This window comes from Mobula hypostoma, chromosome 2 (assembly GCF_963921235.1).
Source record: "Mobula hypostoma chromosome 2, sMobHyp1.1, whole genome shotgun sequence".
Classification (NCBI taxonomy): Eukaryota; Metazoa; Chordata; class Chondrichthyes; order Myliobatiformes; family Myliobatidae; genus Mobula; species Mobula hypostoma.
In genome coordinates, this window is record NC_086098.1 from 103,116,702 (window position 1) to 103,144,324 (window position 27,623).

Genomic DNA, 27,623 nt, shown 5'->3' on the forward strand with positions numbered 1-27,623 from the left:
CATTAGCAAATTGTTTGCGCTATGACTAGCCACAGTAATGGGTGTAGAGAGAGTAGAGCAGTGGGCTAAGCTCACATCCTTATGGAGTGCCAGTGTTAACAGTCAATGAGCTGGAGGTGTTATTTCCAATCTGCACAGATTGTGGTCTTCCAGTTAGGAAGTCAAGGATCCAGTTGCAGAGGGAGCTACTGAAACCTAGATTCTGTAGCTTTTTGATCAAGACTGTAGGAATCATGCAGTCCTAATTCTTCATGAAATAATTTTGCTTCTTCCTTCACCATCTCTTCTAACTGTTCTACACCTTCACAGACATTTGAGTTTAAACCACTTTATGAGAACATCTCAAACATGAGGAAATCTGCAGATGCTGGAATTTCAAGCAACACACATAAAAGTTGCTGGTGAACACAGCAGGCCAGGCAGTATCTCTAGGAAGAGGTACAGTCGACGTTTCGGGCCAAGACCCTTTGTCAGGACTAACTGAAAGAAGAGCTAGTAAGAGATTTGAAAGTGGGAGGGGGAGGGGGAGATCCGAAATGATAGAAGACGAGAGGGGGAGAGATGGAGCCAAGAGCTGGACGGGTGATTGGCAAAAGGGATGTGAGAGGATCATGGGACAGGAGGCACAGGGAGAAAGAAAAGGGGGAGGGGGGGAAAAGCCTAGAGGATGGGCAAGGGGTATAGTGAGAGGGACAGAGGGAGAAAAAGGAGAGAGAGAAAAAGAATGTGTGTATATAAATAAATAACGGATGGGGTACGAGGGGGAGCTGGGGCATTAGCGGAAGTTTGAGAAGTCAATGTTCATGCCATCAGGTTGGAGGCTATCCATTCGGAATAGAAGGTGTTGTACCTTCAACCTGAATGTGGCTTCATCTTTACAGTAGAGGAGGTCGTGGATAGACATATCAGAATGGGAATGGGACGTGGAATTAAAATGTGTGGCCACTGGGAGATCCTGCTTTCTCTGGCAGAGTGTGGGTGTTCAGCGAAACAATCTCCCAGTCTGCATCGGGTCTCGCCAATATATAGAAGGCCACATCGGGAGCACTGGACGCAGTATATCACCCCAGCCGACTCACAGGTGAAGTGTCGCCTCACTTGGAAGGACTGTCTGGTGCCCTGAATGGTGGTGAGGGAGGAAGTGTAAGGGCATGTGTAGCACTTGTTCCGCTTACAAGGATAAGTGCCAGGTGGGAGATCGGTGGGGAGGGATGGGGGGGGATGGGGGACGAATGGACAAGGGAGTCGCGTAGGGAAGATGTTTATGAGAACATCTTCCATCTTTCATTGTTTTCCTTATGCACATTTTTTGATTCACTGTCAGCAAATAAACGGAGCAATTTTTCTTTTTGTTTCTTTATATCATAAACTGCGGAAGAACCAGTTATACGAGTCACATATGCTTTTTACACAGACACACCACTGTCAAGTTTTTTCAGAACTTTCACCTTATCTTGTACAGATAATGTATGGCGTTTGCACTTCACACCGCGAGAAGCACTTCCTTTATTCAATGAAGACATGACTGGGGCTAAATAAGCACAGTAAATGCAGAATAACACAAAGGAACGACTTGCCTCCTTTAAAGACTGTGCCAACAGCTGTTTCTGTTAATGGTGCCACTAAAACAATGGCGATAGCTTGGCATGGCGATGTGGGAACTTTGACACCAGGCTGGGGAAAATTATGTCCGAACCAGCGGTGGAACTGCATTACTGATTGCCAAATTTGAGGTGGTCGTTCTGTATAAATATTTAATTCACTGAATATTTTGAAGTATTTTAAAACTTACTCATATTTCAATACTCATTCATTGACAAATGAATTAAATTCTTCATGGACCCTATCTAATAGTAGTATGGGAGTATCTTTATCACATCGATCGCAGTTGCTCAAAGCAGCTGTGCATTTTTATCTCAAAGATGACTAGAGTGAACAATAAACACCCAGGCTCCAGGAGGAAAACACACTTAACTCTCTCACAGTTGAAAACATTTTAAAATAAATATCATCTCTATACTTTTTCCAGAAGAGAGTGTATCTTACCTTTTGGTTTACCTTTTGTGTGGTCTGATGGGGATCTGGCTTTAACGCTCCTAACTGACACAGTTTGTTTTGTTGGAGACAAAGAGGTTTGTTTTTCACCAGCACCAAGGGGCTCTTTCTTTATTGGACTAACTTTGCCATATCCTGAACTTTTGACAGATGCATAGTTTCCACCAAAGTGCTTCTTATTTCTTAATTTAGGACTTTTGGCCTTGGCAGGGATCTGTACAGCAATAGCAATTGGTGAAAATAAATAGATCACAAAAATGCATTATTAGCCCATATATGTGCTGTATAATTAATATAATTGAGATATTATAAAGTCAACTCAAACAAAATACAACATTTAATTCCACAATTATGGCAAGACCCAGTATTAAATCAATAAATGTTTCCTATTATAAAAGAATTTCAGAAAAGATACTGACCGAGTGAGAGTTCTTACTGTTTTTGTAAATTAAAGATCTCTGTTGCATATTACTGGGTATTTTTTGGGTCTCATGACAGACGATGGGGGAATTGTTTTTTGTTCTCAACAATAAGAGAGATAGTTGTGATAGTTCTTTTTACTTCTGAGCACTGATAGAACCCAACCTTACTTCATTTTTAAGTTTTCAGAATGGTTATCATTAATTTACAAGTAAAAATGGGACTTAGTTCCACATATTAACACATTTTTGTTAGTTTGCTGCTAAAACCTACTAGGGAGCAACTAATTTTTCTCAGGTACTTTACATCTTGCAAAGAAAAAGATAATTTATAACAATAATTTCCCAGAGATAACAACTTTAGAAAAAACACATCACTGTCTGCACTTGATTCACAGAAACTTTTGGAGAGTTATATATCACCATTTAGAAAGGTATGGATTAATCAATTTCAGTCCATATGGATTTGTTAAGGGAAGTTCAGTTTTGACTAAATATTGAATTTTTGAGTTTAATGAGGGTAGCTGATCCGACATACTGATTTCAGCAAGGCATTTGACAAGACTACTCTACAAACTGACTAAAAAGTTAAAAATGCGAAGGATGCAAATGAATATTGACATTGGATTCAAAACTAAGTGTCAGAAAACAAAAAGTAACAATGGATGAGAATTATAAGTGACTTAATTATAGTCTATTGGTTTCCTTGATAGTACAGTGGATTCTGGTTAATTAGGCCATTGGTTAATTGGGACAGCACTTATAGAGAACAAAAGTTGAGAACATAGCCAGGATTCCTCTCATTTATTAGGGACAATATGCCACTTAATTGGGGCAGGAGACTGTTGCCAAACAGCTTCTAACTAGCATCAGACATGGACACTAGTGTGTCTATTAGAGAGAACACCTTGCTCAGAGCAAACAGTTTTTAAATAGTGTCAGCTGTGTATGCTTGTGTTCAAAAAGCAGTAATTTTTATCACTGATAGCTGGCAAGTAATAAACAGAACAACAATTCAAAACTGCTCTGCTCACTGCGATTTTAAGCATTCAGTCTTGGAGATACCAGAAATGGCCAAGAGTGGAAAATGAAATGATTTCACTGCTTCAACAAGGTATCAACAATTGTCTTGAATGTTACAATGAAAATGAAGATTTGGAGAATGCAATCGTTGAGAGCATTGTATGAAGGGAGTCCATTATATACACTAGATGTCTGAAACATAGAAACATAGAAAATAGGTGCAAGAGTAGGCCATTCGGCCCTTCGAGCCTGCACCGCCATTCAGTATGATCATGGCTGATCATCCAACTCAGAACCTTGTACCAGCCTTCCCTCCATACCCCCCGATCCCTTTAGCCACAAGGGCCATATCTAACTCCCTCTTAAATATAGCCAATGAACTGGCCTCAACTGTTTCCTGTGGCAGAGAATTCCACAGATTCACCACTCTCTGTGTGAAGAAGTTTTTCCTAATCTCAGCCCTAAAAGGTTTCCCCTTTATCCTCAAACTGTGACCCCTCGTTCTGGACTTCGCCAACATCGGGAACAACCTTCCTGCATCTAGCCTGTCCAATCCCTTTAGGATCTTATACGTTTCAATCAGATCCCCCCTCAATCTTCTAAATTCCAACGAGTACAAGCCCAGTTCATCCAGTCTTTCTTCATATGAAAGTCCTGCCATCCCTGGAATCAATCTGGTGAACCTTCTTTGTACTCCCTCTATGGCAAGGATGTCTCTCCTCAGATTAGGGGACCAAAACTGCACACAATACTCCAGGTGTGGTGTCACCAAGGTTTTGTACAACTGCAGTAGTACCTCCCTGCTCCTGTACTCGAATCCTCTCGCTATAAATGCCAGCATACCATTCGCTTTTTTCACCGCCTGCTGTACCTACATGCCCACTTTTAATGTCTGGTGTATAATGACACCCAGGTCTCGTTGCACCTCCCCTTTTCCTAATCGGCCACCATTCAGATAATAATCTGTTTTCCTGTTTTTGCCACCAAAGTGTATAACCTCACATTTATCCACATTAAACTGCATCTGCCATGAATTTGCCCACTCACCTAACCTATCCAAGTCACCCTGCATCCTCCTCACAGCTAACACTGCCGCCCAGCTTCGTGTCATCCGCAAACTTGGAGATGCTGCATTTAATTCCCTCATCTAAGTCATTAATATATATTGTGAATAACTGGGGTCCCAGCACTGAGCCTTGTGGTACCCCACTAGTCACTGCCTGCCATTCTGAAAAGGTCCCGTTTATTCCCACTCTTTGCTTCCTGTCTGCCAACTAATTCTCTATCCACATCAATACCTTACCCCCAATACCGTGTGCTTTAAGTTGGCACAGTAATCTCCTGTATGGGACCTTGTCAAAAATCTTTTGAAAATCCAAATATACCACATCCACTGGTTCTCCCCTATCCACTCTACTAGTTACATCCTCAAAAAATCCTAAGAGATTCGTCAGACATGATTTTCCTTTCACATATCCATGCTGACTTTGTCCGATGATTTCACCGCTTTCCAAATGTGCTGTTATCACATCCTTGATAACTGACTCTAGCATTTTCCCCACCACGATGTTAGGCTAACCAGTCTATAATTCCCCGGTTTCTCTCTCCCTCCTTTTTTAAAAAGTGGGGCTACATTAGCCACCCTCCAATTCTCAGGAACTAGTACTGATTTCAATCAAAGGAACACATAGAAAACATAGAAAATAGGTGCAGGAGTAGGCCATTCGGCCCTTCGAGCCTGCACCACCATTTATTATGATCATGGCTGATCATCCAACTCAGAACCCCGCCCCAGCCTTCCCTCCATACCCCCTGATCCCCGTAGCCACAAGGGCCATATCTAACTCCCTCTTAAATATAGCCAATGAACTGGCCTCAACTGTTTCCTGTCGCAGAGAATTCCACAGATTCACCACTCCCTGTGTGAAGAAGTTTTTCCTAATCTCGGTCCTAAAAGGCTTCCCCTCTATCCTCAAACTGTGGCCCCTCGTTCTGGACTTCCCCAACATCGGGAACAACCTTCCTGCATCTAGCCTGTCCAATCCCTTTAGGATCTTATACATTTCAATCAGATCCCCCCTCAATCTTCTAAATTCCAACGAGTACAAGCCCAGTTCATCCAGTCTTTCTTCATATGAAAGTCCTGCCATCCCAGGAATCAATCTGGTGAACCTTCTTTGTACTCCCTCTATGGCAAGGATGTCTCTCCTCAGATGAGGGGACCAAAACTGCACACAATACTCCAGGTGTGGTGTCACCAAGGTTTTGTACAACTGCAGTAGTACCTCCCTGCTCCTGTACTCGAATCCTCTCGCTATAAATGCCAGCATACCATTCGCCTTTTTCACTGCCTGCTGTACCTGCATGCCCACTTTCAATGACTGGTGTATAATGACATGCCAGCATACAGTGGATGAATTCTTCTGTCGATAACTACTAGGATCTACAGGTGTCCCCCACTTTTTGAACATTCGCTTTACGAAACCTCACTGTTACGAAAGACCTACATTAGTACCCTATTTTCGCTTTCAGAAGGTGTTACGAAGAAAGGCAGCACGTGAAAAAAGGCATTTTGCCGGCATTGCTTAAACGCGTGTCCGTGAGCAGCCATTAGCAAGATGAGTTCTATGGTATCGGAAAAGCCTGAAAGAGCTCGTAAGGGTGCTACACTTAGCATAAAACTAGACATAATTAAGCGTTTCGATCATGGTGAACGAAGTAAGGACAAAGTGAGTTTGGCTTGTGGAAGCTGACGAAGATGATGTTGAAGAGATTTTGGCATCCCATGACCAAGAACTGATAGATGAAGAGCTGATGCAATTGGAAGAAGAAAGGATAACAATCGAAACTGAATGCAGTAGCAAACTGAACGTGAAGCAACTGCGTGAGATTTTCGCTGCAATGATAAAGTACGACTTTAATTTGAAAGGGTACGTAGGTCAAGGGGATATTTGCAAGATGGTTTGAGTCCTTACAAAGAACTGTATGATAGAAAAATGCACAAGGCTCAGCAGTCAAGCAAGCCTTCCACATCAGCCACAGCAGACGTCGAACCTCGACCTTCGACATCGAGACAGGCAGTCATAGGAGAAGATGAGCTGCCTGCTCTAATGGAAACAGACGATGAGATAAACACCCCAGTGTCTCACCACCTCAACACCCAGGCCGCGGACAGATACTGATTCGCAGAGAATGCAGCGGTAGCCGGGAGGCACACACACATCTTTAAGAAAAAAGCCGAAATAAACATGCTAATTAATTAGATGCTGCCCGACACGTAATTGTTGGCCCAGATCAGAGACGACACAATCGGAAATCAGCACTGATCTGGGCCGACAATTACGTGCCGGGTGGCACCTAATTAATTAGCATGTTTATTTCGGCTTTTTTCTTAAAGATGTGCTGTGTACCTCCTGGCTACCGCTGCACCCCTGCATGCTTCGCGGTTCGTATCGGTCGGTGGCCTGGAGGGTGGGGGCCACTGCACCACCCAACCTGCGACGACTCAGTCTAACACACCATCATCAGTGTGCTGGGCAAGCTGTCTTCCTGATTCCGGTAAGTGATAGTGCACTGTACATACATTATTTCTGCTTTATATAGGCTGTGTATTTTTACATGTTATTTGGTATGATTTGGCAGCTTCATAGCTTAAAGGTTACTGGAGAGCGCTTGCGCCGTGTTTTTGCCAACAGCACTTGCGTGAGATTTTCGCTACGGAGAACAGTGCAGTAATGATTGTGGAGAAGTATTTCTACTTTATATAGGCTGTGTATTTATCATATCATTCCTGCTTTTACTATATGTTACTGTTATTTTAGGTTTTATGTGTTATTTGGCATGATTTGGTAGGTTATTTTTGGGTCTGCGAAAGCTCACAAATTTTCCCATATAAATAAATGGTAATTGCTTCTTCGCTTTACGACATTTCGGCTTACGAACCGTTTCATAGGAACGCTCTACCTTCGGATGGCGGGGGAAACCTGTACAGAGTACTGTACTGTAAAATATTGATAGTATTCTATTTTGTTCTGTAAATGGTAAGTTTGTCTTTTTTATACCTTGTTATTATTTCTGTGAAACTTCAGCTGATTGGGGCAGCTGCTTAAGTGGGCCAAAATGCACTGGTTGTGATCTGTCGCAATTAATCGGAAGTCACTGCATTTACTAGTTGCATTTCAACACAGTTCATGATTCAAATGTTTGCAATGTTGTCAATAAGGTAGAACTGTACATTCAATTAAGATTTCTTCTTAAAAAAAACAATGAAGTTGTTTTAGTAGTTACTTTCAGGTTCATAGGGATGGTTTTGAGAACTGAGAGGGGAGTTAGGAGCCGGTTTAGCATTTAGAGTCATCCATGTGACAGAGGTCAGGCTGTAGTCTAGTCTTCCGCTCACCCCTCCGTGTTCTGTGCTCAAAAGCCAGTCATGATGTGGATGTGGGACGAAGGACAGCAAGGGTCAGATGTTGGGCCCCAGGACAGTGAGAATGAAGACTAGTTTCCCCCTCTTCCACCAGTCAGCGAGTCACCATTGGATTCCAAGATCAGAGTTCCACGCGGGCAGGAGACAAGAGGGTGAGTGACCATATATGTATGCGAATCAGTGAGTCCAGAGTTCAAGGCCCTGTGTTCAATGTGTGTTGCTTGAATTTCCAGCATCTACAGAATTCCTCGTGTTTACGCATATGTAAGGCTCCTTTTCATTGACTACAGCTCTGCCTTTAATACCATCATTCCAAATAAACTGATTCCTAAGCTCCGGAACCTCGGCCTTAGCACTCAGATCTGCAGCTGGATCTTCAACTTCCTCACAGACAGGACCCAGGCTGTAAAAATAAGGGACAAGCTCTCCTCTACAATCATTCTGAGCACCGGTGCCGCACAAGGCTGTGTACTCAGCCCCCTGCTGTACTCACTGTACACCCATGATTGTGTAGCCAAGTTTCCATTGAACTCAATATATAAGTTTGCTGATGACACCACAATTGTAGGCCGTATCTTGGGTAATGATGAGTTTGAGTACAGAGAGGAAATTAAGAACCTGGTGGCATGGTGCAAAGACAATAACCTATTCCTCAATGTCAGCAAGACGAAGGAATTGGTTGTTGACTTCAGAAGGAGCAGCGGACCGCACGACCCAATTTACATCGGTGGTGTGCAAGTGGAACAGGTCAAAAGCTTTAAGTTCCTCGGGGTCAATATCACAAATGACCTGACTTGCTCCAACCAAGCAGAGTCCACTGCCAAGAAGGCCCACCAACGCCTTTACTTCCTGAGAAAGCTAAAGAAATTTGGCCTGTCCCCTAAAACCCTCACTAATTTTTATAGATTCACTGTAGAAAGCATTTTTCTGGGGCGCATCACAACCTGGTATGAAAGTTGTTCTGTCCAAGACCGAAAGAAGCTGCACAAGATCGTGAACGTAGCCAAGCACATCACACAAACCAATCTTCCGTCCTTGGACTCACTTTACACCGCATACTGTCGGAGCAGTGCTGCCAGGATAATCAAGGACACGACCCACCCAGCCAACACACTTTTTGTCCCGCTTCACTCTGGGAGAAGGCTCAGGAGCTTGAAGACTCGCACGGCCAGATTTGGGAACAAGTTCCTTCCAACTGTGAAAAGACTGCTGAACGGATCCTGACCCGGATCTGGGCCGTACCCTCCAAATATCCGGACCTGCCTCTCGTTTTTTTTGCACTACCTTACTTTCCCTTTTCTATTTTATACTTATGATTTATAATTTAAATTTTTAATATTTACTATCCATTTGTACTCCAGGGAGCACGAAGAGCAGAATCAAATATCGCTGTGATGATTGTACATTCTAGTATCAATTGTTTGGCAGCAATAAAATATAAAGTAATGTAAACAATTCATTTCACTGTATATTTCAATGTATGTGTGATAAATAAAACTGAATTTGAAGCTACTACATAACAAATAATTACCTGTTGCAAAACTGAAAACTAATGGTCTGTGTATTTAAAACATGACATGTTTTTTGTCTTTCAAATGAATCAGTCCATTGCTGAATAAATCTGACATTTTGAATATGATGCATAGTCTCAATCTTGATTCAGTGTATCTGTTGGTCTGTCTGGTGATAAGTATTTGTTTTCAGGTCTGTGCTTTGAATAATCTGAAAGCACTAGTGTTTTCATAGGGATCTTTACAAATGTTAGCACATTGAACATATTATATCAAAAGTATTAATGCAATTTTGGCATTCATTTTGCCATAGAGAGAAAATAAATGAAGTATTACACAACTTCTAGTACACAAGGATACTTGTTAAAAATATTATAATGCATTATATGGAACTTATTGATATTAACATTAAGGTATATTGTTAAGCACTAAATTCTGTCAACGTCAATTTTTATTCGTCTTGGGAAAAATTGGCATGGGAAAGACTACAGGATGAAAATAAGAAAACATTTTGTTCTCCAGTATCGTCAGTAAATGTCACAAAACTGAAAACAAAAGGAGGGGACTAGAATGAAAGTTAAATACAAAATATCCAAATATATTACTGACCATATCTAAACATATATGTTTAATATAAATGTTTGCATAATATATATTGAATAACGCGTACCTGATCATCCTGGTGAGAGAAAACTTGCGAAGGTGAAGCTAAAAGACTGTGTTTGATTGTAGTATTATATTTAATGTCATTAATTAAGGCTTCCACATCATCATCAGAAATTCTACTCAAGTGGTTTGCATTTTCCTTCAATGATCTCTCAGATAATTCTTTGTACGGTTCATGTATTTCACATAAATTATTAGAGTTAAACTGTGATTGAAAAAGACCACGACTGTTGGAATCCTTCAGCATCAGTTTACTGCATATTTTATCAACATCATCCTCCAGCTGTGTATTTGTACTACAAAAGGAAGAGATGATGAAAATAATGACATTTTATTTGCATAATCTGGATACAAATGCCTAACCAAAAATTAAGTAAAATTACTTGCTCCTGATCTCTTATAGGAAAAAGAAATTTTACTCACAAAATCCTTTTACAATATGGAAATATATATAAAAAAAACCAAAGCACTAAATAAATAAATATGGAAAATATGAAAATGCTACAAAAGCATATGAAATCTATTAGCATTTGTAAAATCCCTTATTACTATTATAAGAGCAGGTTGTTGCCAGTACTGAACTCTGGAGAAGTAAAACAGGCCCATGCTGTGGTAATGGCAGTTGTCAATCAAATCGCAAACAACAGGAATTCTGCAGATGCTGGAAATTCAAGCAACACACATAAAAGTTGCTGGTGAACGCAGCAGGCCAGGCAGCATCTCTAGGAAGAGGTGCAGTCGACGTTTCAGGACGAGACCCTTCGTCAGGACTAACTGAAGGAAGAGTGAGTAAGGGATTTGAAAGTTCGGGGCGGGGGGGGAGAGATCCAAAATGATAGGAGAAGACAGGAGGGGGAGGGATGGAGCCAAGAGCTGGACAGGTGATAGACAAAAGGGGATACGAGAGGATCATGGGACAGGAGGTCCGGGAAGAAAGATGGGGGGGGGGTACCCAGAGGATGGGCATGGGGTATATTCAGAGGGACAGAGGGAGAAAAAGGAGAGTGAGAGAAAGAATGTGTGTATAAAAATAAGTAACAGATGGGGTATGAGGGGGGGAGGTGGGGCATTAGCAGAAGTTAGAGAAGTCGATGTACATGCCATCAGGTTGGAGGCTACCCAGACAGAATATAAGGTTTTGTTCCTCCAACCTGAGTGTGGCTTCATCTTTATAGTAGAGGAAGCCGTGAATAGACATGTCAGAATGGGAATGGGATGTGGAATTAAAATGTGAGGCCACTGGGAGATCCTGCTTTCTCTGGCGGACAGAGCGTAGGTGTTCAGCAAACCGGTCTCCCAGTCTGCGTCGGGTCTCGCCAATATATAAAAGGCCAAATAGGGAGCACCGGACGCAGTATATCACCCCAGCTGACTCATAGGTGAAGTGTTGCCTCACCTGGAAGGACTGTTTGGGGCCCTGAATGGTGGTAAGGGAGGAAGTGTAAGGGCATGTGTAGCACTTGTTCCGCTTACACGGATAAGTGCCGGGAGGGAGATCAGTGGGGAGGGATGGCGGGGGAACGAATGGACAAGGGAGTTGCGTAGGGAGCGATCCCAGCGGAATGTGGGGGGGGGGGAGGGAAAGATGTGCTTAGTGGTGGGATCCCGTTGGAGGTGGCGGAAGTTACGGAGAATAATATGTTGGACCCAGGGGCTGGTGGGGTGGTAGGTGAGGACCAGGGGAACCATTTCTGACACCTCCCTCCCCTTTCTAGATCTTTCTGTCTCTGTCTCTGGAGACAGCTTATCCACTGATGTCTACTATAAGCCTACTGACTCTCACAGCTATCTGGACTATTCCTCTTCTCACCCTGTCTCTTGCAAAAACGCCATCCCCTTCTCGCAATTCCTCCGTCTCCGCTGCATCTGCTCTCAGGATGAGGCTTTTCATTCCAGGATGAGGAAGATGTCTTCCTTTTTTAAAGAAAGGGGCTTCCCTTCCTCCACTATCAACTCTGCTCTTAAACGCATCTCCCCCATTTCACGTACATCTGCTCTCACTCCATCCTTCCGCCACCCCACTAGAAATACGGTTCCCCTGGTCCTCACCTACCACCCCACCAGCCTCCGGGTCCAGCATATTATTCTCCGTAACTTCCGCCACCTCCAACGGGATCCAACCACTAAGCACATCTTTCCCTCCTCCCCCCCTGCATTCCGCAGGGATCGCTCCCTACGCAACTCCCTTGTCCATTCGTCCCCCCCATCCCTCCCCACTGATCTCCCTCCTGGCACTTATCCGTGTAAGCGGAACAAGTGCTACATATGCCCTTACACTTCCTCCCTTACCACCATTCAGGGCCCCAGACAGTCCTTCCAGGTGAGGCAACACTTCATTTGTGAGTCGGCTGGGGTGATATACTGCGTCCGGTGCTCCCGATGTGGCCTTTTATATATTGGCGAGACCCGACACAGACTGGGAGACCGCTTTGCTGAACACCTACGCTCTGTCCGCCAGAGAAAGCAGGATCTCCCAGTGGCCTCACATTTTAATTCCACATCCCATTCCCATTCTTACATGTCTATCCACGGCCTCCTCTACTGTAAAGATGAAGCCACACTCAGGTTGGAGGAACAACACCTTATATTCCGTCTGGGTAGCCTCCAACCTGATGGCATGAACATCGACTTCTCTAACTTCCGCTAATGCCCCACCTCCCCCCGTACCCCATCTGTTACTTATTTTTATACACACGTTCTTTCTCTCACTCTCCTTTTTCTCCCTCTGTCCCTCAGAATATACCCCTTGCCCATCCTCTGGGTCCCCCCCACCCCTTGTCTTTCTTCCCGGACCTCCTGTCCCATGATCCTCTCGTATCCCTTATGCCTATCACCTGTCCAGCTCTTGGCTCCATCCCTCCCCCTCCTGTCTTCTCCTATCATTTTGGATCTCCCCCTCCCCCTCCAACATTCAAATCCCTTACTCACTCTTCCTTCAGTTAGTCCTGACGAATGGTTTCGGCCTGAAACGTCGACTGCACCTCGTCCTAGAGATGCTGCCTGGCCTGCTGCGTTCACCAGCAACTTTTATGTGTGTTGTGTCAATCAAATCATTAGATTCAAGCTCTTGAATAACAAAAGGAACAGTATACATGGAACAAACAAATGAATGTGTAAGTGAACTCAAAAGAAAATCAAATTATTATATGACAGAGGTCTCTTCTAGTAATGAAAATGCTTGTTCAGTGGGTAAATTACTGAACTACTAACAGTGTGGCATATCGGCAAATCACACTGTAGTAGCAAGAGTTTTTAATTCTGTTCAAAAACAGTTATCAAAATTCATGACCACGAAACTATTATATCGTTACCTAAATCTGGCTGGTTAGAAAACACCCTATCCTATGAAGTTAGGCCAATACGCATATCTAAAATATGGCTGAATAATAAATATTTGTGAAATAACCTTGCAAACTACTAATGAAGTACAGTAGCATAATGGTTCAGTTACAATACTAGCAGCCAGAATTCTGGACTCAGTCACAAGCACAGCTCTTGTCTGCCAGCATAAATCATAGCAATGGTAACCACAAAACTACTGAATTAGCATAAAAACTTATCAAGTTCCCAACATTCTTGAGGGAAATCTGCTATTCTTATTCTGTACGACGCCAACCCACTCATGTGTTGCCTCTTAATGGCCTCCTAGGTTTGGAGGTAATTATGGAAACATCATAAAATGTAAGTTTTACCAGCAATATGCATATTCAATGAACGCATCATGTAAAAAGTTATATTAAATTGGTATGATAAAACATAGTAAAAAACAAATACGACAGCAGCATTGTTTTATGTACTGTCCCTTCAACCTTCACTGATGTTTCTTTAGTTCTATATTATAAACTGAAAGACAATGCATCTCATTTGTTAACAATAACTAATGCCATTTTTTTCTAGACACTAATAAAAATGAAAAGTCACTCTGAACTGAAATGAATATAAAAAATGCTAAAATTTCAGAACCTGCTCTCAGAAGCTTTGTAAAAGCCAATATGCTGGTGCAATATTTCAACAGAATAAAACACCATATGATATACTGAAGACAATACACACATAACATGTGCGCAATACTGCCCAATCAGATAAATCTATATTAAAAATAACAAAAATCAGTACCTTACTGAATGCAAGTCAATTCCTCTTGAAAATGGAACTTCCGCTTTAATAGGTTTCATTAGTTCTTCTATTGTAGGCAAATCTTAAAAATAGTGTGCAATTTTAATAATGCAGAGCTTGAATACTTTATTTAATGACTCAGTGTAGAGAGTACTAACAAGTGAACCAACCTATTACTTAAGTATTTTAAAATATTAGCAATCCTGGAGAAAGCTGAAATATTTTTGATTGTAATTCATTTCAAAAGACTGTGCCCCAATTTAAAAGGCAAAATTAACATACTAAACCAAATATTGCAGGCACAGTTGACTTAGTATGCCAATTACATTTTATCAGCTCAATACCATCCATTTCTTCTAGATGATGGAAGAAATAAAACAGCAGATTGCACAATATCAACTGGAGGCATGGGAAATCTAGAGCAACACACAAAAGACTAGAGGAACTCAGCAGGACAGGCAACATCCTCGGAGGAAAATGGACAGTTGATGTTTCAGTTTGAAATATTTCATCAGAACTGGAAAAGGGGAGGTAGGGAATCTAGAATGCTAATTGTTTTTTTTCAGTAAATGTTCCCAAAGCATATGTTTATGCATATATGGACATAATAAAGAACTCGGACAGGAAGCAAAGTAAGCAGTTGAGATGAAGATTATTTTAATTACCAAAAGATAGTAACATCCACACGTGTATTATGTAAATCATACAAAAATGTGCAAAGGACTTTATTGAAATGTAATTAAGTGAAGAAAAAGAATTTCAGGATGGATATTGTATACATTTCTCTGACATTAAATGTACCTATTGAACCTATTGCAGATTCTAAGTCAAGACAGTGAATATTAAATTGCACAGACAGAAGCTTGGTCAAAGACTTAGGTGTTACAAAGGATAGAAACATAGAAAACCTACAGCACAATACAGGCCCTTCGGCCCACAAAGCTGCGCCGAACATGTCCTTACCTTAGAAATTACCTAGGATTACCCATAGTCCTCTATTTTTCTGAACTCCATGTACCTGTCCAGGAGTCTCTTAAAATACCCTATCGTATAGATCCTAAAGATAGCGGAGTCAAGGGATATGGGGAGAAGGCAGGAACAGGGTACTGACTGTGGATGATCAGCCATGATCACAGTGAATGGCGGTGCTGGTGCGAAGGGCCTACTCCTGCACCTGCTGTCTATTGTAATCCGCCTCCACTACCATCGCCGGCAGCCCATTCCACACACTCACCACTCTCTGCGTAACAAAACTTACCCAACATTTCCTCTGTACCTACTTCCAAGCACCTTAAAACTGTGCCCTCTCATGCTAGTCACTTCAGCCCTGAGAAAAAGCCTGACTATCCACACGATCAATGCCTCTCATCATCTTATACACCTCTATCAGGTCATCTCTCATCCACCGTCGCTCCAAGGAAAAAAGTGGGGAGTTCACCCTAACTATTCTCATAAGGCATGCTCCCCAATCCAGGCAACATCCTTATAAATCTCCTCTGCACCCTTTCTATTGGCTTCCATACCCTTCCTGTAGTGAAGCAACCAGAACTGAGCACAGTACTCCAAGTGGGGTCTGACCAGGGTCCTATATAGCTCCAACATTACCTCTTGGCTCCTAAACTCAATCCCACGATTGATGAAGACCAATGCACCATATGCTTTCTTAACCACAGAGTCGACCTGTGCAGCAGCTTTGAGTATCCTATGGACTCGGACCCCAAGATCCCTCTGATCCTCCACACTGCCAAGAGTCTTACCATTAATACAATATTCTGCCATCATATTTGACCTACCAAAATGAACCACCTCACACTTATCTGGGTTAAACTCCATCTGCCACTTCTCAGCCCAGTTTTGCATCCCATCCATGTCCCGCTGTAACCTTTGACAACTATCCACAACACCCCCAACCTTTGTGTTATCAGCAAATTTACTAACCCATCTCTCCACTTCCTCATCCAGGTCATTTATAAAAATCACGAAGAGTAGGGGTCCCAGAACAGATCCCCGAGGCACACCACTGGTCACCGACCTCCATGCAGAATATGACCCATCTACAACCACTCTTTGCCTTCTGTGGGCAAGCCAGTTCCGGATCCACAAAGCAATGACACCTTGGATCCCATGCCTCCTTACTTTCTCAATAAGCCTTACATGGGGTACCTTGTCAAATGCCTTGCTGAAATCTATATACACTACATCTACTACTCCACCTTCATCAATGTGTTTAGTCACTTCCTCAAAATTCAAACAGGCTTGTCAGGAACGACCTGCCCTTCACAAAGCCATACTGACTATTCCTAATCATATTATGCCTCTCTGAATGTTCATAAATCCTGCCTCTCAGGATCTTCTCCATCAACTCACCAACCAGTGAAGTAAGACTCACTGGTCTATAATTTCCTGGGCTATCTCTACTCCCTTTCTTGAATAATGGAACAACATCCGCAATCCTCCAATCCTTCGGAACCTCTCCTGTCCCCATTGATGATGCAAAGATCATCGCCAGAGGCTCAGCAATCTCCTCCCTCACCTCCCACAATAGCCTGGGGTATATCTCGTCCGGTCCCGGTGACCTATCCAACTTCATGCTTTCCAAAAGCTCCAGCACATCCTCTTTCTTAATATCTACATGCTCAAGTTTTTCAGTCTGCTGCAAGTCATCCCTACAATTGCCAAGATCCCTTTCCGTAGTGAATAAGGAAGCAAAGTACTCATTAAGTACCTCTGCTATCTCCTCTAGTTCCATACACACTTTTCCACTGTCACACTTGATTGGTCCTATTCTCTCACGTCTTATCCTCTTGCTCTTCACATACTTGCAGAATAATTTGGGGTTTTCCTTAATCCTGTCCACCAAGGCCTTCTCATAGCCCCTTCCAGCTCTCCTAATTTCTTCCTAGAGCTCCTTTCTGCTAGCCTTACAATCTTCTAGATCTCCATCATTACCTAGTTTTTTGAACCTTTTGTAAGCTCTTCTTTTTTTCTTGACTAGATTTACAACAGCCTTTGTACACCATGCATCCTGTATCCTACCACCCTTTCCCTGTCTCATTGTAACGTACCTATGCAGAACTCCACACAAATACCCCCTGAACATTTGCCACATTTCTTCCGCACATTACCCTGAGAACATACGTTCCCAATTTATGCTTCCAAGTTCCTGCCTGATAGCCTCATATTTCCCCTTACTCCAATTAAACGCTTTCCTAACTTGTCTGTTCCTATCCCTCTACAATGCTATGGTAAAGGATCTTGTGCAACAAAAGAGAACAAAGCTACCCAAAGGTTTATGGAGGATACTGTAAAATGTGGTGTTTCTTTTCAATATATACAAGACAGAATAGTACTGCACAGTATAGGCCCTTCAGCCCACAATGTTGTGACGACCCTGCCTCCCATATAACACCCCTACTTTAAATTCCTCCATATACCTGTCTTAAATTTAACTCTCTTAAATTTCACTCGTGTATCTGCCTCCACCACTGACTCAGGCAGTGCATTCCACGCATGAACCACTCTCTGAGTAAAAAAACCTTCCTCTAATATCCCCCTTGAACTTCCCACCCCTTACCTTAAAGCCATGTTCTCTTGTATTGAGCAGTGGTGCCCTGGGGGAGATGCACTGGCCATCCACCCCATCTATTCCTCTTAATCAAACCTTAAACTGAATGGTATTAGTGCACAAAAGTAGTGTGCTCGTACAACTAGATAGAGTAGAAGGAGAACAGGTGATATATAAAATCATAACATATAAGAGCAGATTTAGGCCATTTAGCCATCAAGTCTACTCCCCATCCTTTCCATCAAGGTTTTCACCTTTTGATAGGTTTCAATGAGATCACCCCTCATTCTTCTGAATTCCAGTGAATATAAGCCCAGAGCTATCAAACACTCTTCAAATGACAAGCCATTCAATCCTGGATCATTTTCATGAACTTTCTTTGAACCCTCTCCAGTTTCAGCGCATCCTTTGTAAAGTAAGGGGCCCAAAACTGCTTACAATACTTCAAGTGAAGCCTCACCAGTGTTTTATAAAGTCTCAACATTATATGCTTGCTTTTATATTTCAGTCATCTTGAAATGAATGCTCACATTGCATTTGCCTTCCTCACCACAGACTCAACCTGCAAATGAACCTTTATGGAATCCTGCACAAGGACTCCCAAGTGCCTTTGAGGCTGTTTTTTTTTTAATTTTCTCTACATTTAGAAAATAGTCAACCCTTTCATTTCTTTCACCAAAGTGCATGACCATACACTTCATGACACTGTATTCTATCTGCCACTCCTTTGCCCATTCTTCTAATATGTCTAAATGCTTCTGTGGCCTATCTGCTTCTTCTAGCAGCCTTGTGTGGCATCTTGTTAAAGGCCTTCTAGATATATTGGATACATCTAGACCAAGAAGAACTTTCTTTATTGTTACCTTTATAGTTAATTTATTTATTACCTTTATTTCCTGCGGAGCATGAAGAAAGCTCACCTCTGTCCCAGGATACTGACGGACTTTTACCGCTGTACCATTGAGAGCATACTCACCAACTGCATCTCAGTGTGGTATGGCAATTGTCCCGTATCAGACCACAAAGCACTCCTACCTGTGGTGAAAACGGCCCAGCAGATTATCGGCACCCAATTGCCCACTATTGAGAACATCTACCATAAACGCTGCCTGGGCAGGGCGAAAAGCATTATCAGGGATGCATCTCACCCTAACCATGGACTTTTTACTCTCCTCCCATCCTGTAGGCGCTACAGGAGCCTCCGCTCTCGCACCAGCAGGCACAGGAAGAGCTTCTTCCCTGAGGCTGTGACACTGCTGAACCTCTCATCACAGCGCTAAGCAGTATTACACCCATATTGTACTGTCTCAGTACTTTTATATTTGTGTGCTGTAGCACTTATTTTATTCGTAGTTATTTTGTAAATAACACTATTCTTTGCATTTCTGGTCAGATGCTAAATGCATTTCATTGGCTTTGTATCTGTACTTGGCACAATGACAATAAAGTTGAATCTAATCTAATCTAATTTAAAAAACAAATTATTGACTATGAATCAATATTTTGACATATTGATTTCCAGTTCAGGATTTTCTATAAACTGATAACTAATGGTTTATTAAAGGTGAACAAAAACTTACCTACTTCCCAGTGATTTCCACACTGTTAACCCTTTTCCTTTCCAACTACTGTACACAGATTTTAATCTACATAGTCAATATTTACTGTGGTAAAAAACAGCCTTGTCACGTGTGCATATGTACAAAGGGTTAGAAATTGTTTGATCTTCTTTGAGGATTTTAATCATAAATGGTATATCAATTTGTATTGTAAGTGTACATAAAGTAACAGTTAATATTGTTTACTCTCAGGTTTTATTTAATGCGCAAGAGTAGAATTTGGCATGGTGCTTTTTAAGCTTCTTATTAAAATGCAGAATGTGTGCCTTGTGCCTGTTGACCTCTACAATTGCCACAATTTGAAACAAGATAGCTACATAGACTTGAGCGAGGGAGATGTGATGCACAGAGGATGTTGAGCAAATTCTTTGATGATAAATAGTTTAAATTGTTGTCTTCTACCACACCACTGAGGCTCTTCTTCAAAATAGTCTGTAGGGACCCTGAGCTTTTCACCACAATTTGTCCAGAGAATGAGTCAAGGGAACTCTGCTTATTTCTTTATACAGCTAGCTGTTAGACATATTGTCTATATCAAGGATTTATGTGAACGCTACAAAAGGGTCAAGTTGTCAGCCATATGGATGCCAGATTCAAATGACCTAGCATCATTTTATTTTTCCAGCACTTAGGACCATTAACTATCGGGAAAACATTGTATTCTACTTACAAGAGTCACTGAAACACTCCACCTTACTTAATCGATGTGAGCATGTTTAGGTTTAATATGCCTTTATAGTCAGGTAAAAATATGATTTATTTAAGTGAATTCTAAAGGATATGACAACCATTAATAAATAAGAGAACTAGTAGATGTGTTAAATTTGGATTTTCTGAAGGTTTTTGCTAAAGACCCACACAAGAGACTGGTGAATAAGATCAGAACACTAAAATATTCAGGGATTTTGGAAGAGTTAGAATAAACAGATGATTCTACAATAAAGACAAAAGAGACCACAGGCATTGGAATCTGGACCAAAAAACAGAATGTTCAAAAAAACTCAGCAAGTAAAGCAGCATCTATGAAGGCAAAAAAGTGCAATCATCAGTCCTGATGCAGGGATTCAACCTGAAACATTGACTTACATCTTTTGCATCATTCACTCCACAGATACAGCTTGACCTGCTCTATTCTTCCAGCAATCTGCTTTTTGATCCCTCTGTGATAACGGAGTATTGCAGGAGGGTGAGTGGGGTGGGGGCGGTGGGAAGAGCATGGGGGGGGTGAGTAGAGCGCGGGGGGGGTAAATTTTTATGTATTGCACTGTAGTGCTGCTGCGAAACAACATATTTCACAAAATATGTCAGTGATAATAAACCTGATTCTGAATTTGATTCTGATTCAGTTATTGAATTCTTTCAAAATTGATTTCAATGTATTTTTGGATTTTGAGAGACTTAAAAGGATAGTGCAGGAACATGTACTGTGGTAGATCTGCTAAGAGTGTTGCAAGTCTTTGGAATTAATTGGCACGGAGAGCTAAGGAAACAGTATTCAGGTTTAGTTCTTGGATAGCTAAATTTCTAATCTTTGAGAAAATCTGAAGTAATGGGGAAAGGGCATGAAAGTGCATTTGAGGGATGTCAGATCAGTAATGCTCCTATTAAACAGCAGAGCAAGCTTGAATGGCCTACTCACCTTCCTACTTCTTATAGTCTTCTTTATTACATTAATCAACTCAATGAACACTTATTTTGAAAGAAAACGTTAGAACTTAATTTCTAAGTCAATCTTCAGCTCACCAGATTCAGCTGTAGAAATATTCTTTGCTGAGTCCTCAACATGGTTCTGAAGATCTAGAACAAAGTTAATGTGTTTTCCACTTAATGACTCATGTTCCACACCTGTACTTTCCAAAGACTGATCAATTTTACGATATTCTTGATGCAAGGCCTCAATATCACTGTTAGTTTGCCCATAGGAAATAGCTGAAAAACATGAAACAATTATTGCAAAGACCCACCAAATGTGACGCAGAAATGACTTTGTACTGGCTACAGAAGATACATGATTTTGATACCTCTGCTTCATGGATTATTGTATAACAGCAAAGTTACCTAAACTTAAGTACTTCTAAAATCTCTACAAATGAACTAAATTTTGAACTGGAATACAAGCCTTTGCACTTCCAAACCAAAATATTTCAGTTGTGCTACTTCCTTCTGTTATCTTATTCATCTAATTATCATCTTCTCTTATGTAATAGTCGCATAATCTATTTTACATAATGTGACTTTTCCTGCATGATCTTCGTAATCTATTAATTTAGAAAACTTGGTAGGAATAGGAATTACTCCTCTGCCTCCATGATTATAGATAACTTTTGTTAATACTTCCTGGCAACGGATATAAAAAACTCTTAAGTCCCATTTAAGCATGAAAATGATACGTCAAAATGAGCATGTCATTCATGAGTATTTTGTTAAGTATTTTATATAATGGTAATATGTTCACAAACATTTTGTAAAATCACAATGCAATAATATCTAAATGTATTGAACAGTATTTTTGTTTATATTTTATTAGTTCTGCTTTTGTACATTATTATTTTAATGATACTGAGAATTCGTGTCATTCTTTCAAACAAAAAAGTAGAGAACGGTAATCTGAAATGATTGCTAAGTGTATTCTCAAACTCATTTGCTTAGTGAAGCGTAAACCCTGCCTTGAGTCTATGTAAATTGGGGAATGCTTCAGGAAGACTTTATAAAATAGTGAAAAATATTTCTTAACTTATTTAGGACTGGTACATTCATACAATTTTAGTAAACAGATTTAATCAGAAAAAGTGAATAGTTTCAGTCAGTGTCCAGTCCATCACCATAAGGTAGTGTCTTGAAAATGCTATGGCAATGGGAGCAAAGTTGATTCTAATATCATCAGGTTAGCCCAGCTTGCTGCATGATCCAATACATCTATGATGAACTGATTGGCCTCATTCTAAGTTGGTGTTTCTCTATGGTTGTTATTTGTGTACCAGTCTGAGTCTTTGCTCTTGCATTAAAAATGAGTAAATTACTACTAGAAGATGTATACAAATGGGCAAATACAAATAATAATGAGGCAGCCTACAGAGAAGGAGTCATCACCCTGACACAGTGGTGTCAGGAGAACAACTTCTCTCTCAATGTTGCAAAAACAAAGGAGCTGGTTGTGGACTCCAGGAGGAATGGAGACAGGCTAACCCCTATTGACATCAATGGATCTGGGGTTAAGAGGGTGAACAGCTTTAGGTTCCTCGGTATACACATCACCAAGGATCTCACATGGTCTGTACATACCAGCTCTATGGCGAAAAAAGCACAACAGCACCTCTTTCACCTCAGATGCTTGAAGAAGTTTGGTATGGGTCCCAAATCCTAAGAACTTTCTATAGGGGCACAACTGAGAGCATCCTGATTGGCTGCACCACTGCCTGGTATGGGAACTGTATTTCCCTCAATCACAGGACTCTGCAGAGGGTGGTGCAGATAGCCCTGCGCATCTGTAGATGTGAACTTCCCATTATTCAGGACGTTTACAAAGACAGGTTGGTAAAAAGGGCCTGAAGGATTATTGGGGAGCCGAGTCACCCCAACCACAAACTGTTTCCGGCTGCCACCATCCAGTAAACAGTACCGCAGCATAAAAGCCAGGACCAACTGGCTCCAGGACAGCTTCTTCCGCCAAGCATCAAACTGATTAATTCATGCTGATACAGTTGTATTTATATGTTATATTGACTGCCCTGTTGTACATACTGTTTATTACAAATTACTATAAATTGCACATTGCACACTTAGACTGAGCCGTAACGTAAAGATTTTTACTCCTCATGTATGTGAAGGATGTATGTAATAAAGTCAATTCAATTTAATTGGTACTTTGTCATTGATAACAGGTTAGTAATTTAGTATATAATTTTCTTTTTTCAAGCAGATATAATAACACACTACATCATTACTATTTATGACTTACCAGTGGCATTCATTTGAGATGCTATGTCTTGTCCACTTCTTTCATCTGCTGAATTTTTTTCCATAGATTTGTTATCCCCAGATCGTAATAACTTCTCTGTATCCAGTGTTGAATCTAATGAATCTAGCAGTATGACTACAAATTATAATAAATAAGTACAGCTCGTTCTAACTAGAAAATATATATTTTAATAAAAGACATCTACTAAAATAATGATTTGAAATTGCTATGTATTTTCTCCTATTCAATAACCAGTTTTCAAGCTACAGGATAGAAGAATGCATCCTTTGATAGTGTGCTTAACTCACTATATAGTGCACTGAATTCTGCTTTAAAAATGTGGTTCCATTGACTCCAGTGGAACCACATATCAGTTTGGAATTCAATGCTCTCTTATTGTAATCAACAGAAAATGCCTTTCTACTCCATTCATTTACTAACAACAGCATACACATTGAAATTTAACAGGAATCCAGCTTTAGTGTGAAAATATAACTAGAGCACATCTTAGATATATCTTCTTGGGATCTTTCTCTATCAATAGTATCAGAAAGTAATCATTCTAGTCTGCTGAAGAAAGAAGTTTCATTATTTCCTCATTTTAAAGGATTAGAAGAAAATAGGACATAATTATCTGATCCTATCAGATTTGGGACAATAAGAAATGCAGAAGAAATCAAAGAAACCCACAAACACGTGATTTTTTTGGAGCTATTGCTGCGTCGTGGTAAGCATTTTGATACAAATTGACTTAGGAAGAACAAGTCATAATTACCTGCAGGATCTTAATATTAATAGAGGGGGGGGGGAATGTAAACAGGTTACAATGATTTCTGAACAATATGCAATTACCACAAATTAAGAGTGGATTGATTATACTTGCCTTTTGCTAGCATGCCTGGCTTTGCTTCCTAAAATAAAATTAATATAGATGAGTTTGGCTATTTCAAACAGCACCTAGGTTTGTGAAAATATAATAGTAAATGTGCTAGGTTTTCTAAAATTGACTCCTTCTACCTTAGGCCACGAACTTATCAATCACCCTTAGTACTTTCAAATGGCACTTCACACTCACAACTTCCCCACTAAACTATTACATAAGAGAAGCAGAGTAAAGCCGTCTGAAGATGAATAAGTAATATGAAAACTCAGCAGCACAATTACTATATTTCTATACATCTTGGTTTGTCTCTAACTTTAGGGATAGGCCACGTTTAAAAATTTTGTTTGGAAAATGTTCTACAAGTCCAAGTATTGCCCAAAGCACAACATGAAAACTGTGGCAATTCAAGAATAAATTAAAATGCAGGTCAGATGAAAAAAAATCATATACATGTCTACTCATTTGTGAAACCCTCTTACTCAAAATGTCACCAAGCCTCCAAACAATCACTCCAATCCAAACTTGACTTTCAAGCTAGTGAAGCTACATCTGCTGTCTCATGTTGATCATGTTGTTGCCTGTCAAATCTGTATCGCCCATTTTGTTCATTATCATGGCAACGCAAAGCCTTAACCAGATTTGTTTTCATGATTTTTAAAAGGTGATATAGTTTATGCCACTGAATTCACATGCTGTATCTTGCAATTTAAAGCCATCTCTTTTCATTTCTATTGGTAAGATACTTCTACCTCATCTATTTTTATCCTAATCAGTAGCTAATTTCCTGCAACTCAAATCTTTGAAGGTCCATTGTAGACTTTGATAGCAGGTAACTGCAAAGATTAAGAAAATTTGCAGTATTGTTGATAAGGTATTTTACAAGGGTTTAAAAATGTGCTTTTGTTGTCATTTAATGTGCACTATATCCTTCACACATTATGCCATTTGCAGGAAGAACTTAGATCAAATATGCACGTGTTGTGTGTATGCACATGCTGAGCATGTACACGTCACTAAGATATAATTCAAATAGCACACAGAAACATCACATTACACAAGAGATTTTCTTAATCTAATAGTGTGCAACTACAAATAACAAAAATCAGTGAGGTTTACAATGTTGTAATAAACTGTAACAATATTATTTTTACATGACAGTATTCTTTCTTTTACATTCTATATAAGTTCTTATCTGACTGTCCCAATGAAAGTTTTTTTTTAAATAGTCTATGTGGTACATCCCATCTAAAATTTGAATACAACTTGAAAAACTGTCCAAAAGATAGCTGTATAAATTCTAAAAGGTAACAGTACTAAAGCTACTTATGAAAATCATGAGAAGAGATGATGGAATTTCATTTCTCCAAGCAAAATATCTCAACCCATAGTGAATCATATTAAATAAAAGAAGTTAAATCCTGGGCAAAAGCTTAATATTTTGTTACTTTTATTCAGAGTGAATACGAAATAATTCCAATGGTACAATAAAGAGTAAAAAGTTCTTTTGACCGAAGTTTCTTTCTCAAATCAGGACCACCACAATAAACTACCTTATCACTGATCCCATTCGCTATTTAGGAAATAGTATTTATCACTGTGGAAAAAAAAAACTAGCAGCTCTTCAACACCAGATGTGAAAGGCACAGCAGAACCATAAATACATGATAAGCTGCCAAATATATTAACATTCCACTTATTTGTTCTTTTTCTGTTTGTGGCAGTGGTATGTCTAAAGGACTAAATACACTAAGTCATCATAGAGAACCAGTGGTAATGTATTTCAAACACAGAAACAGCACTGGCCAATTCATTCCGTTGAAGCTATTCTGCCAAACGATCAGATTCTGGATATCTTATCAATCTACTGCCTCCCTGTGAATAAGGTAGAACACCAGAAAAAGTTTACGAGGAAATTATTCATATTATGCAATGAAAAGTGAACTAATAAGTCACAGAAAGTATTTTTATTCTTAGCATTATTGGTAACAAAGACCATATATTTTGAAATGACTTCAACTGAGGAATACTTTTTGACTGATGAGCTTCATTGAAGGGGACCTTGCTGGCATGTACATTAACAATTGCAGTTTTGTATCCCTAGCACTCTTTGACAAAACAGATGTCTAGCCTAAGGCAAAACACACAAAATGTTGGAGGAACGCAGCAGGCCAGCCAGCATCTATGGAAAAGAGTAACAGTCAGCATTTCGTGCTGAGACCCTTCATCAGTACTGGGAAAAAAAGATTTTCTTGTGTTTGTAATTCTCAATCTAAATCATTTGACAATTTGTGGCAAGAATTCTAGTTTATAACATGATTACCTGTTCTGTAGCCTCTCTTGTATCTTGAGTGCTTCCTAGATCATATTCAGTTTGCATTATATTGCCACCTGATTCAAGTTCTTCACCACCAAACTTAGCAGAATCCTCTTCAAAATCATCACTGTAGTGCTTTGAAGCTAAGTGCAAAATTTTAACTACTTATTCTGCGGATATACAATATATTGTACATACATCTGAAACATCTCTAAATAAGAACTGTCAATTAACGAACTTGTATGACAGCAGAAAAGTAAACAATTTATAACTTTGCTTCAAAGGTACCTTCTTTCCAGCCTTGCAATGGTTTTAGCTGAATATCTTAACATAACCATGACTGAAGTACTCCATAAAATAAGATTGCATATTCAACAGTATGACGAAACAATAATCCAGATCACCAAGGTTATCATCCAAATCAGAATCCAAATGCATCTTTCACGGCAGTAAAGTATTTCAAATTCCCATTAGGACTTCAAAAATGTTAATTTAAACACAATCTGCAGTTTAGTTCAAAATCAACCTAAATATAGATTCTGTTCTTCAGGTTTTAACTGTATTCCTGATGAAATTGTCTTACATATTTTGTCCGTATTCCAATAAATGACTGCAAAAAATGTATAGAGAGGGAGGAAATATGAAATGTGACAAAGCATATTTCCAAGGTCTCATGGGCCCAGCAAAACAAATGACTTTGGACAAGGTCATCATTGACCTAATAGAGAGGTATCTTGACCTGCCCAAACTTGATATTTCCAGATACAGAGGAGGGTAAAAGCTGACTTCCTATACACATCAATGCCAAGTGGTACTATGGCAATGAAAGGTCACCTACAGTCAAAGGGTTATTCAAATTTGTAAATATCACTAAGTCAGACATTTAGAAGCCCAATTCAACACTAACAAACAGCTAAATAGGAAAAGTCTCTTCCAATTTCCTACAGGACCATGGAATTATGGGGAATCAACCATATACCAAACTTGCTAAGCATTTGACCTCCCACATCTTAGAAATCAGCTTTTGCAGAAATCCAAGATGCACTACTAAGGGGACAATAGTTAATA

At 40.2% G+C, this 27,623-nt stretch overlaps 1 protein-coding gene across 5 annotated transcripts in view; it reads right to left on the bottom strand.

Moving 5' to 3' along the window:
- Positions 1–27,623, bottom strand: part of cep162 (centrosomal protein 162) — a 137,795-nt gene that overhangs the window by 94,157 nt on the left and 16,015 nt on the right. For all 5 annotated transcript variants that reach the window (XM_063040318.1, XM_063040316.1, XM_063040317.1 and 2 more), the window contains 7 exons: positions 26,562–26,698; positions 24,242–24,269; positions 23,359–23,493; positions 21,144–21,329; positions 14,217–14,298; positions 10,105–10,396; positions 2,047–2,269 (listed from right to left, as the gene is read on the bottom strand). In XM_063040318.1, coding sequence (XP_062896388.1) covers positions 2,047–2,269; positions 10,105–10,396; positions 14,217–14,298; positions 21,144–21,329; positions 23,359–23,493; positions 24,242–24,269; positions 26,562–26,698 — 1,083 coding nt within the window. The remainder of the gene's footprint in view (positions 1–2,046; positions 2,270–10,104; positions 10,397–14,216; positions 14,299–21,143; positions 21,330–23,358; positions 23,494–24,241; positions 24,270–26,561; positions 26,699–27,623) is intronic.